The sequence below is a fragment of the Giraffa tippelskirchi genome, chromosome 9 (genome assembly GCF_054371585.1).
Source record: "Giraffa tippelskirchi isolate mGirTip1 chromosome 9, T2T-mGirTip1v1.2.pri, whole genome shotgun sequence".
In the NCBI taxonomy this organism is placed as follows: Eukaryota; Metazoa; Chordata; class Mammalia; order Artiodactyla; family Giraffidae; genus Giraffa; species Giraffa tippelskirchi.
Genome location: NC_137283.1, coordinates 134,107,674 through 134,119,658, shown reverse-complemented (window position 1 = coordinate 134,119,658; position 11,985 = coordinate 134,107,674). Strand labels below are relative to the sequence as shown.

The 11,985-nt window shown below is 36.7% G+C and overlaps 1 protein-coding gene across 27 annotated transcripts in view; it reads left to right on the top strand.

Moving 5' to 3' along the window:
* Positions 1 to 1,723: 1,723 nt before the first annotated feature.
* MED23 (mediator complex subunit 23) overlaps positions 1,724 to 11,985 on the top strand; it is a 52,864-nt gene continuing 42,602 nt past the window's right edge. For 16 of the 27 annotated variants that reach the window (XM_081529069.1, XM_081529067.1, XM_081529079.1 and 13 more), the window contains exons 1-9: positions 1,724 to 1,975; positions 2,326 to 2,357; positions 2,516 to 2,603; positions 4,737 to 4,861; positions 6,396 to 6,507; positions 7,939 to 8,037; positions 8,820 to 8,921; positions 9,359 to 9,428; positions 10,605 to 10,717. In XM_081529069.1, coding sequence (XP_081385195.1) covers positions 1,928 to 1,975; positions 2,326 to 2,357; positions 2,516 to 2,603; positions 4,737 to 4,861; positions 6,396 to 6,507; positions 7,939 to 8,037; positions 8,820 to 8,921; positions 9,359 to 9,428; positions 10,605 to 10,717 — 789 coding nt within the window. In that variant the 5' untranslated portion in view covers positions 1,724 to 1,927. Of the gene's footprint in view, positions 2,013 to 2,325; positions 2,358 to 2,515; positions 2,604 to 2,899; positions 3,034 to 4,736; positions 4,862 to 6,395; positions 6,508 to 7,938; positions 8,038 to 8,819; positions 8,922 to 9,358; positions 9,429 to 10,604; positions 10,718 to 11,985 lie in introns of all 27 variants that reach the window. The other 11 variants (XM_081529072.1, XM_081529062.1, XM_081529063.1 and 8 more) reach the window with 4 other exon arrangements.

Sequence of the window (11,985 nt, the reverse complement as noted above, 5' to 3'; positions counted from 1 at the left end):
CAATTCTGCAGCGCTCAGCTTTTTATATAGTCCAACTCTCACATTCATACATGACTACTGGAAAAACCATAGCCTTGACTAGAAGGACTTTTGTTGGCAAAGTAATGTCTCTGCTTTTTAATATGCTGTCTAGGTTGGTCATAACTTTTCTCCCAAGGAGTAAGCATATTTTAATTTCATGGCTGTAGTCACCATCTGCGGTCATTTTGGAGCCCCAAAAAATAAAGTCTGCCACTGTTTTCACTGTTTATCCATCTATTTGCCATGAAGTGATGGGACCGGATGCCATGATTTTTGTTTTCTGAATGTTGAGCTTTAAGTTAGCTTTTTCACTCTCCTCTTTCACTTTTATCAAGAGGCTCTTTAGTTCCTCTTCACTTTCTGCCATAAGGATGGTGTCATCTGCATATCTGAGGTTATTGATATTTCTCCAGGCAATCTTGACTGCAGCTTGTACTTCATCCAGCCCAGCATTTCTCATGATGTACTCTGCATATAAGTTAAATAAGCAGGGTGACAATATACAGCCTTGACATACTCCTTTCCCGATTTGGAACCAGTCTGTTGTTCCATGTTCAGTTCTAACTGTTGCTTCCTGACCTGCATATGGGTTTCTCAAGAGGCAGATCAGGTGGTCTGGTATTCCCATCTCTTGAAGAATTTTCCACAGTTTTTTGTGACCCACACAGTGAAAGCCTTTAGTGTAGTCAATAAAGCAGAAGTAGATATTTTTCTGGAACTCTCTCGCTTTTTCAGTGATCCATCAGATGTTGGCAATTTGATCTCTGGTTCCTCTGCCTTTTCTAAAACCAGCTTGAACATCTGGAAGTTTATGGTTCACATATTGCTGAAGCCTGGCTTGGAGAATTTTAAGCATTACTTTACTAGCGTGTGAGATGAGTGCAATTGTGTGGTCGTTTGAGGATTCTTTGGCAATGCCTTTCTTTGGGATTGGAATGAAAACTGACCTTTTCCATTCCTGTGGCCACTGCTGAGTTCTCCAAATTTGCTGGGATATTGAGTGCAGCACTTTCACAGCATCATCTTTTAGAATTTGAAATAGCTCAATGGGAATTCCATCACTTCCACTAGCTTTGTTCGTAGTGACGCTTCCTAAGGCCCACTTGACTTCACATTCCAGGATGCCTGGCTCTAGATGAGTGATCACACCATCGTGATTATCTGGGTCATGAAGATCTTCTCTGTATAGTTCTTCTGTATATTCTTACCACCTCTTCTTAATACCTTCTGCTTCTGTTAGGTCCATACCATTTCTGTCCTTTATTGAGCCCATCTTTGCTTGAAATGTTCCCTTGGTATCTCTAATTTTCTTGAAGAGATCTCTAGTCTTTCCCATTCTGTTATTTTCCTCTAATTAAGCTTCCTCCAGGAAGATTCCCTGGAGAAGGAACTGGCAACCCACTCCAATATTCTTGCCTGGAAAATTCCGTGGATTGAGGCTCCTGGTGGGCTACAGTCCACGGTGTCGCAAAGAGTCGGACACGACTGAGTGACTTCGCTTTCGCTTTTCCCAATTTGGAACTAGTCCGTTGTTCCATGTCCTGTTCTGTTGCTTCTTGACCTGCATACAGATTTCTCAGGCGGCGGTGCCTTAGGCTGGCGGTTTCACTTGGGGGCGCTCGCCTCTGGCTCGTGGATCGCGCTTCTCCACAGGCGGAACCATCTGGCTGGGTCTCTTGTTTCTGTGGGTGCCGTAGTCAGCGCACACCCAGCGCTCCAGGCTTCCGTGTGGGTTCCGGCTGATTGCTGGCCCCCGGAGGGGACAGAGCCGGCTTGGCGCCCAAGGAAGAAGTTGACCCCGGCGAGTTGAAGTTACCTGCAGGCGTCTCCGGCCATCTGCCCATCCATTGCCGGAGCTCGGGCCTGACCCGTGCCGCACTCCTGGCGTCCAAGGAAGGCGAGGGTGATGGTCCAGATGGAGACGCAACTACAGAGCATTTTTGAGGAGGTGGTGGTGAGTGGAACTGCCAGGGATCCTGGGCAATGGCTGGGTGAGGGGGTGGCTCGAGGGCAGCGGCTCAAGGTATCTGGCCCGCACAACCTCTCCCCATCTCTTCCTTGTTGTGACATCGAGTATGTGCGCAAGGGTTGAGCGATTCTCAAACTGCTGTCAAATTCAGTCTTACTTGAAATCCACAACACCCTTTGTTACAGACAAAGCAGGTGGGTATTGTTTGTTTCTGCTCATTGCTAATTAAGGTGATTTCCCCTATGTTGCACTGTATTATTTTGATCGGGGAGGCCCCTCTCCCTCCCTTAAAATAAAAAAAATCATGTTGTTTACTTTTTTTTTTTTTTTAACAGAAAACGGAGATTATAGAAGAGGCTTTCCCTGGGTGAGTGTATACATGGCAGATCTTTGTGTTTTTACCTGATTGTATCTTTGTAACGTTTTCTTTAGGTCTGTCTTGGAGGTTTATAAGATCTACTATTCTGATTATGTTGAATTACCTTTTTAAAACTAGTGGCAAATAATTTGACTTTTGTTTTTTAGCATGTTTATGGACACCCCTGAAGATGAAAAAACAAAACTTATTAGCTGTTTAGGGGCCTTCAGACAGTTTTGGGCTGGTCTTTCTCAGGTGAGCACTGCATTTTTAATACACTCAGCTGACGATTTTTGGCCCTTTTTGTTTTTACACTTACCTTGATGTTGCTGTTAAGATTTTTCTGGAAAAGGAGAAATAAAACTGTCATCATCTTTTATTTGTCTATTCTGGCTTCCATTCATTTCAACTTGTATTCTTCCAGTAGAGAATCTGTATTGAAAAATCAAGTTGACCATAGCACAGTGACCAAATAACAGTGAGTTGTTTTTATAAATCTCTCCCAAGTTAGATTATATAAAACCATTTTCATCCTATTCTGATTTATTTAGTGCACTTCAGAACAACTGTGTTAGGAGTTGTAATGGATAAAAACTTCATTCATTTAATCAGCAAAGGAACTGTCCAGCACTGATAGAAAGATATTATAATAAAGATACTATAGTAAAGATACAAAGATGCCACAGTAAGTATCCAAAGATACTTTAACAAAATTGAGGCAAGTACAGTAAAACTTAGTAATAAAGAGCATTCACCAGAAATTGTAGCCTTGTAAAAGAAAAAAATGTTTGAAACTTAAAGACCTCATGATCTGGTAGTATATTACCTTTTTATGATGCCTTATAAGTAGGAAAATGAGAACTATTTACAGTTGAGCTGCTAGTGATTAAGACTCTTGCTCAGAAATGAATCGCATAGTTGCAGTACATTCATTCTTTTACATTTCTTTTACTTTTTATTATTTTCTAATATGTTCATATGGTACAAAATGCAAAGGGGTACCAAAAGTTCCATCCAATGAGTAATCTGCCTTCTGCTTCTATTAGCTTAATCACTTGTTTATTTTTCTGTCTGCAATCAGTGTTTCCAGTTTATGTTTCCTTGTAGAATGTTTAATGCATAGAATCATTGTTATAGAATGTCTGTATGCCATGTACATTATTCATTAGCACCTTGCTTTTTCCCTCTTAAATTCTCAAATTGATGTAATTTTATATCAATCCATTAAAAGTTACTTCTGCCCTCTTTCTTTCTTTCTTTTTTTTCCTCTTTCTTTCTTATAGCAGCATTATATCCTATTATATGGCTGCACTGTCCTTTGTTTAACCAGTCCACCACCATCTGATAGGTTGCTTCTTACCTTTTACTCTTTAAATAATACTATAATGAATAGTTTTAGGCAAGGGACACAGAATATATTATTGCTGGGTCAGAGGATATTTCTATTTGTAGTTTTTATAAAAATAATCTAATAGCTTCCATAAGGGTTTTACCAATTTATCCTCCCACTAGCAATATATGAGTGGAATATATATTGCTATTCCCTCACGCCTCACAGTAGCATGTTAATGAGCTTTTTGATCTTTACCAGTCTAAAACATGAGAAATTTTATCTAAGTGTAGTTTTATTTTGTATTTCTATGAGTGATATTGAACATCTTACATCTTTCTAACATATGTTAATGTTTTAATAATTGGTAAAACACTTTATGAGTTAAGATAAAACCCTTGTCTTCAAGAATTTTGGATTCTAACGGAAGATCCAGAAAGAAAATAAGTATTTCTAAGCCAGCACTATTTATTCAGCAATAGAAATGTGTATGAGGGACAGTGGTAGCACAGAGCAGGACATCTTGAGGATATTCTGGAAGGTAATCTTTGATTTGGGCACCACATTTTGGTATCAGATTTCAAGTTTTGCAAGTCTAGAAATTGGATATGTCATTAGTTCATAACTGATTTGGCTCTTAGGGATTAGATTCACTAAATTCTCATGAGGCTGATGTACTAATTCATAGTGGATTTTTCTTCCAGTGACAGGGATATTTATATCTGCCATTAAGGGCACTGCTTACAGTGCCTTACACAGTCTTTGCTAGACTTTTTTGTTGATCATGAATATGTTAATAGAATCATACTCTTTTTGGAGGTCCCATGTAGTAAAAATGGTGGGAGTTTTAACCTATATAATTGTGTGATTTTAAGCTTAATGTAACTCAACTACTAAATCTGAATTTTTTCAGTTTTTTAAAAATTGTTTTCATCCATTAATTTATAATGAAGTATCTTACTCATAGTCTTCATGTATACTCCCAGATACTATTAGCTATTTGTTGCTTATAAAATATAAGTTTAGACCTAAAATATGATCATTTTCTAATTTTCCAGGAATCTCATGAACAGTGCATCCAGTGGATTGTTAAATTCATTCATGGCCAGCATAGTCCTAAAAGAATTTCTTTTCTTTATGACTGCTTAGCAATGGCAGTCGAGACTGGTCTCCTTCCACCCAGGTATGGTTAATGATGAATATGAGCAATCTAAAAAATTTTCTTTCTTTTAATTAATGTTTAGAAATTGGTTGAGGTGGTTGTTGTAAAAGGATAAGAGAATAAAGAAGGCAGTTACAGTCAACAAAAAGTGCTTCATAGTATCTCGGTTTTAATATCGAGGATGCAATATTCTTAAAATTGTATACTTCAGGTGCTAAAACCAGGCAGGCTTTGCCTTTTAGCCCAGGGATTAAAATCACTCACTTTGACAAGCTTTTCCAGGTAGTGTTTGTTGTATTTGTTATAGTCACTGATTTGTTTGTTGAATTTTTTAGATTCCATGTATAAGTGATATCGTACAGTATTTGTCTTTCTCTGTCTGACTTATTTCACTTAGCATAATACTCTTCCAGTCTGTCCATGTTTTTGCAAATGGCAAAATTTCATTCTTTTTTTGTGGATGAGTAGTAGTTTACTCTGTGTGTGTGTGTGTGTGTGTGTGTGTGTGAGAGAGAGAGAGAGAGAGAGAGAGGGACATCTTTATCCATTCATCTGTTGAGGGACACTTAGGTTGCTTTCTTATCTTGGCGATTGTTAATAATGAATGCTGCTATGACCGTTGGGATGTGTGTCTTTTCAGATTAGTGTTTTTGTATTTTTTGGTTATATACCCAGGAGTAAAATTCCTGGGTCAGTTCCAGTTAACTTTTGCTGCATGATGAATTGCCTAAATACTTCATGGCTTAAAACAGTAATGATCCTTTTATTATTAACATTCACCATTACAGTGCTTGCTTGGACAAGGAGTAGGTAGGTTTTTCTCAGGTTTTGTGTTTGCATTCGGATGGTGGCTATGACTGGAGTCATGACAAAGATTTTCCCATTCATATGCCTTACCATCACCTGAGAGACATCAGCTGGCACTATTGGCCAGAACCTACATATGCCTTCTCTGTGTGACCTTGACTTTCTCACAGTGTGGTAGAGTCCAGGAGCAAGTATTCATAAGAGGGCTAGGCAGAAGCTGTATCACCTTGCCTTGAAAGCCTTTCCATTTGCCAGTCTTGGACCTGCCCAAACTGAGGGATAGATTTTTTTCTACCCTTTTGACATTGATTCTCTTCCTGGGAGAAGCATCAATATCACATTTAAGAAGAGCATATGGGATCGAAAGTCTTATTGCAACCATCTTGGAAAAACAGTTTGCCACCAATTGGTTAATGGTAAACATTTAACCAATAGCTTTTGGTACATTTCTTTCTAGCAAAAATATAACATAATATTACTTAGTTCTACTTTAGGACTTCCCAGGTGGCTCAAGACAGTAAGGAGTCTGCTTTGGGTTTAGTTCTACTTTGGGTTTAGTCTTTCATATAAGTAAAAAATATAAAATGCTTTCTGTGATTTTTTGAAAGTGTGCTTGAGTAATGTACCTTTATGAAAATTATTAACACTTCCTATGACAAATATAATATCCAGAGTTTGTGGACCTTGGCTGTTAGAGAGCTTACAAAAATTCTATCTTGTAACTGAAATGGGTATTCCTTTTTTCTAGGATGGTTTGTGAATCCCTGATAAACTCTGACACACTTGAATGGGAAAGAACACAGCTTTGGGCCTTAACATTTAAACTGGTTCGGAAAATAATTGGAGGGGTGGATTACAAGGTATTTTTTTTTCCGATTATAAAAAGTAATTGCTGTCAGGTATGATTAATTGTTCAGTGTATATTGTTTTAATTTCACATAGGAGAAATGAAGTGGAAGCATTTATAAAACCTGTCTCTTTTTTGTTGTATTTCCTGAAGGAGTTTAAAATCACCCAGTGTTTCCCACAGCTCTGCTCCTCTCCCAACATTCTTAAAAGCGCAGATGGCTGGTGAACTTCTATGACGAGTAGGGAGTGACCAAGCAGACTTGGTTCTCTCATGCCACAGATCTTAGGATGTCGGGGCCCCTTTCCACTGGAAGAGCATAGAGCAGGGATGTGTGAAATTGAGAAGGGATGGAGACATCAGCTGACAAAGGGAGCAAATCCTGCTTCACCTTGACCACCTTGGACACTGTCATTCCTTAACTGGTATCTTCAGTACTCTGCTCTTGACCAAAACCAACAGCACACACTCTCTAATTGTGTCTCATGACACAGCTCAGGAGCTCCACAGCTGCAGAAGCTTCTGCTTCATTCAAGCCACTTTTGTTATTGTCTCTTTTGAAAGACTTGCCAATACCTGACCCTGTGCGTTATATCTGTATTTTCACTGATCTCAAATGATTTAACTGATAATTATTGGCCGGAGTCATGATTTCATACAAAATTAGTTCTAAGAAGCCTTTTCTGATTATTTTCTATTTACTTGTACTTCACTTTCCTTAGCAGGTTAATATGTAGTTTTTACCTCCTTATTTGTATGGTGCTTCATAATTGTTTCTTTCATGTATATGTTCTGTTTGTCTTTTACAAGACTGATCACATAGTTTATGCTATGGAATGAAATGTCTTCTCTGTGTATTAGATTCTGCTCTGAAATAATGCAACTGGTAATAGATCTGAATAGATGACCAATTAGCATAATAGCTTTATTGGCTAAGTTTGAGGGGTTAAAGTATGTGATGGATGATGAGAAAGAGGGAATGAAGTTAGACTATATACCAAAAGGAAGGTGCAGAAAAGGTTGTCTGCCAAAAAGTTGAATATTTATTGTCCATGTTTTTCAGAGTATTTTCAAGTTCTTCCAAATATATTTTTGTCTGTTAAGCTCAAATTAAACTTTTTGGTTCCTCATAATAATAGAAACTTTTCTAATGTTACAAAGGTAAGAAAAGCTGAACGGAATGTGAAAAGTTTAATTTTTATTTATAAGTGACTTCCTTTGTTCATTCATATGGCAAGCCATTCTTTAGAATTCTGCTTTGGAACATGACACTTCTCTTGGGTTAATGTTACAGGTTTGAATGTTAGCTTTGGTTCAGAAAAATTAAAAGTGTGACTTTGAGGGTTACATATTTTTCCAAGTATATAATCTTGAAAGCTTTAGGCATTTTAACCAGCACCCGGGTCTTTTTAAACATTTAATCTATGACTTTTTGTTCTATCAGGGTGTTCGAGATCTCTTAAAAGTGATTTTGGAGAAAATCTTGACAATTCCCAATACAGTGAGCTCAGCTGTTGTACAGCAGCTTTTGGCAGCAAGAGAGGTAATTTAAACTTGTCTGCAATTCATTGATCATCTCCTAAGGATGTCTAGTTTTATAGTTCTGTGCTTTTAAAATTTACGGTAGTTTGTAAAATGTTCCATTTCTTTACATCTATAAAAATCATATTTTAAAGATACTATTTCACTTCTACTGTATTTCAAAAGGAAATTTTACATTTTAATTCATAGTTTTTAATTATAAAAACAACAATATTGATATTATTGTATCTTCAACCATTATAAGATGTCATCCTTTAGGTCACTTTAAAGATCTTTATGTTTTGTACCTGATGTTGCAAGAATTGTTACTTTAGTCTGTTACCTTCCTGTTGATTTTAGTCACTCAGTTGTTTCTGATTCTTTGTGACCCTATGGACTATAGTCTGCCAGGCTCCCCTATCCATAGGATTCTCCAGGAAAGAATACTGGAGTGGGTTGCCATTCCCTTCTCCAGGGGATCTTCTCAACCCGGGGATCAAACTTTGATCTCCTGCATTTCAGGCAGATTCTTTACCATCTGATCCAACAGGGAAGTCTACCAATATTTAATGCATGTTCAATGTTACTTACTATCAGGAATCTAGTCTGTTATTTACTATCAGCAATCATTGTATTAATCTTCATTTTTAGATATTCACATTTAAATGAATTTTTATGCTATATTTAAGCCTACTGAATCCATGAAATAATATCTCTACTTTTTAAATATGATTGTTGTTGGATTTAAAGGGCACATCTGTGGGACTATTCAAAATAATAACATAGCCCTTTTATTTTTCCTAGGTTATAGCATATATTTTGGAAAGAAATGCTTGTTTACTACCAGCATATTTTGCAGTCACAGAGATCAGGAAACTATATCCTGAGGGAAAACTTCCACATTGGGTAAATTTGATGTTTTTTTTAAAATTTTTTTAATAGAAATTTGTATTAAAAATTATTATATTAATCTGATTTTTTGTGTGCTCATTTTTTAATGGTCACTTTATCCTTAGATAATATGTGATTTTTTTTTTTATGATGCATTTCTTTCATTTCTCTGCTGTCCTGTTGAGATAGTTTATATATATCATTTCATAAAGTATACACAGCTTCGTCAAACAGCTAAGAACATGATGGTGTGACCTGGCTTAATTCAGGGATAAATGAACTGGTAAGTAATTGTTTGGGAGAAAGTGAAAGAGAACTAACCTTTGAGTAGTTTTATGTGCCAGGAATTGTACTAAATCTTTACATATTATCTCATTTTATGTAAATGATTCTTATATTCAGAGCAATCTTGATTTTATTTTTCTACTTGTTTTCATTTTATTTTGTTTTAGTTACTTGGAAACCTGGTATCAGACTTTGTGGATACCTTCAGGCCAACAGCGAGGATAAACTCCATTTGTGGTAGGATTATAATTTAAAATATCCTAAATAGTACCTGATTTTTAGTGAGCTGACTACTAAACCAAGTTGACAGATGAAATCTTATACATGTCTTGGTGACTTGCCATTTTAGGATAACTCTAGGAGCTTTTATACTCTGTAGAGTATAACTCTACTCTCCAGGCACCTGGAAGTCTCAGCAGATCTGTCTCTCTGGCTCTAGTACACCACACTGTCTGACTCCCAGCCCATTCCAGATCACACCTTTGCTCTGTATATAATTTATTTTGTTTTCCACTTGTTTCATGTTTATTAGAGTCTCTGAATTTCCTTTTAAAAATAAGCACGTGATTTGCAGTTTTTACAGTTCTCATATGTATATTCCTGAATTACTTCTAGAAATCATGGTAGCCTCAGAACAGCCTGGGATTACAGACCCTTATTTAATCAATGACCAAGTTTTTAGCACTTTCTGTGAGTCAAGTGCTATTCTAGGCACTGGAAATACAAAAAAAGAAATGAAAAGGACACTAGACCGATAATTCTTAGGCTTTTAGCTTTCATAACTGAGTGGATATTGACATCACTTGATGAACTATGGAAAGTAGTGCAGATTTGAGAAGAGTGAGGATGAATTTAGTTTATGTTATATTGAACTTAAGGTGCCTGTAGGACATCCCAGTGACAATATTTATCAGGCATTTGGATACATGAACTGATGAATGGTCATATACTACATCTAAGACCTCTAGGAACATCCTGTTTAAAGTTACTTAGTTTGACCTGAGATTAAAGGTCTGTAAACTTTTTCTATAAATGATGATACAACAGATATTTTTGGCATTGTGGGCTATGCATTCTTGCAGCTACTCAACTCTGCCATTAGAGTGCAAAAGGAATAGTGTTCCAGCAAAACTTAATGAGAGCAGGTGGATTTGGTTCGTGGATTGTAGCTTGCTGACCTCTGTCCCTGGACAAATGCAACATCTGTGAGTTTGGAAGTCTTGTACAAATTGGTCTTTAACCAGCTGGGCTAAATATATGCAAAGAAAATTCCCAGACTTCTAGCTAATTAAAACATATTTTTAACCAGTGCCTGGTTCAGCATGATATTCATTAACTATTTGTAGAGTGAATGAAGGACTAGGCATTGCTATGTTCGCATTTATTTAGAAGCATTTTTTTAAATACCTACAGGCCGTTGCAGCCTTCTACCAGTTGTAAATAACTCGGGTGCCATTTGTAATTCATGGAAATTGGACCCTGCAACACTCCGTTTTCCTTTGAAAGGCCTTTTGCCATATGATAAGGTATGTTGCTCAATATAATGGAGCTTTTGATCCATCAGAGTCTTCATCCAATATTATATATTGTGTAATGCTAAATTGTCTCTTCATAGACCAAAAAAGTAAATATTCAATGAAAGATAGTTTATAACCATAAACTATGGTTTATGTCATATGATTTCAGGATCCGCATTTAGCCTGTGGTTTGTGATATTGCAGGTGTTTATGTTCCAGCGGTCCACTTCTGGCAAAGTACTTGGTGTTAGAAAATTGAATTTTTAAATTGATTCCTTGTTTTCACTTTTCCTTTACAAAGCAAGGACCAAAAATGAATTTGCAGTGTCCCTAAAATTTGAGGAGTGAGCCTCCTATTTGTTGGGAAGGACAAAAGTAGAGTAGAAATTTCTCAAGGAGAAAAATCCACATATATCCATAATATGAAATATGAGATATAGACATAAAGCTATGATGAAACACATATGGCAGATTTATCTTACTATCTTGGGGTTTGAAGTGATGACAGAGCAGGTTATAGGGAGGGCCAAATAGTTTTCATGTAAATGTTTCATGTCAAAAATGATGTAGAGAGTGATTGGGAAACTTATCCCAAAGTGAAGGAGGGTAAAATAGTACAACTAAGGTGACAATTCACAGCTCTTGGGATATTAGTCAGCAAAACTTTGAAAGATGAAAAAGCGATAAACTAAATGGAATTTATACTCATAGCAATAATAAAAACAGATAAACTTATTGTGTACTTCCTACATGCCAGGCAGTTTTAAGAACTTTACTTCATAACAACTTTTATTCTTCACCATCATCTTAATATTTCCACTATCCAGGTGATGAAACTGAGACACAGAGTAGGATGTTAACTTTAGCAAACTGTATGGTCAGGATTTGAACTCAGATAATCTGATTTGAAATCTACACTATGAATCCCTGTGCTGTCAAGTCATTTGTCCTCCCAAATCTGGAAATGATGTTTATGTTTACACTTACAGAAGAATGGTTAGAAACTGCCTCCTTTCCTCTTTGATTAGATTTCTGGGCAGAAAATCCTTTCCTTACAGTGATACTTATGACTGTGGCCGAAGCCATTCCTAAGGTTTTCTCTATGACCGTGAGCAAGTCCCTTCAACTCAGTTACATCATTTATCAAATGAAGGGTGGGAGCAGATTAATTATAAACACTAAAATCCTTTGATTTTTTCCCACTAGATACTGCCTACTGTGTGAAGGTAACAAGAGCCTTTAGAGGATTTTTTTATCCCAATTTCAAATTTTTTGAA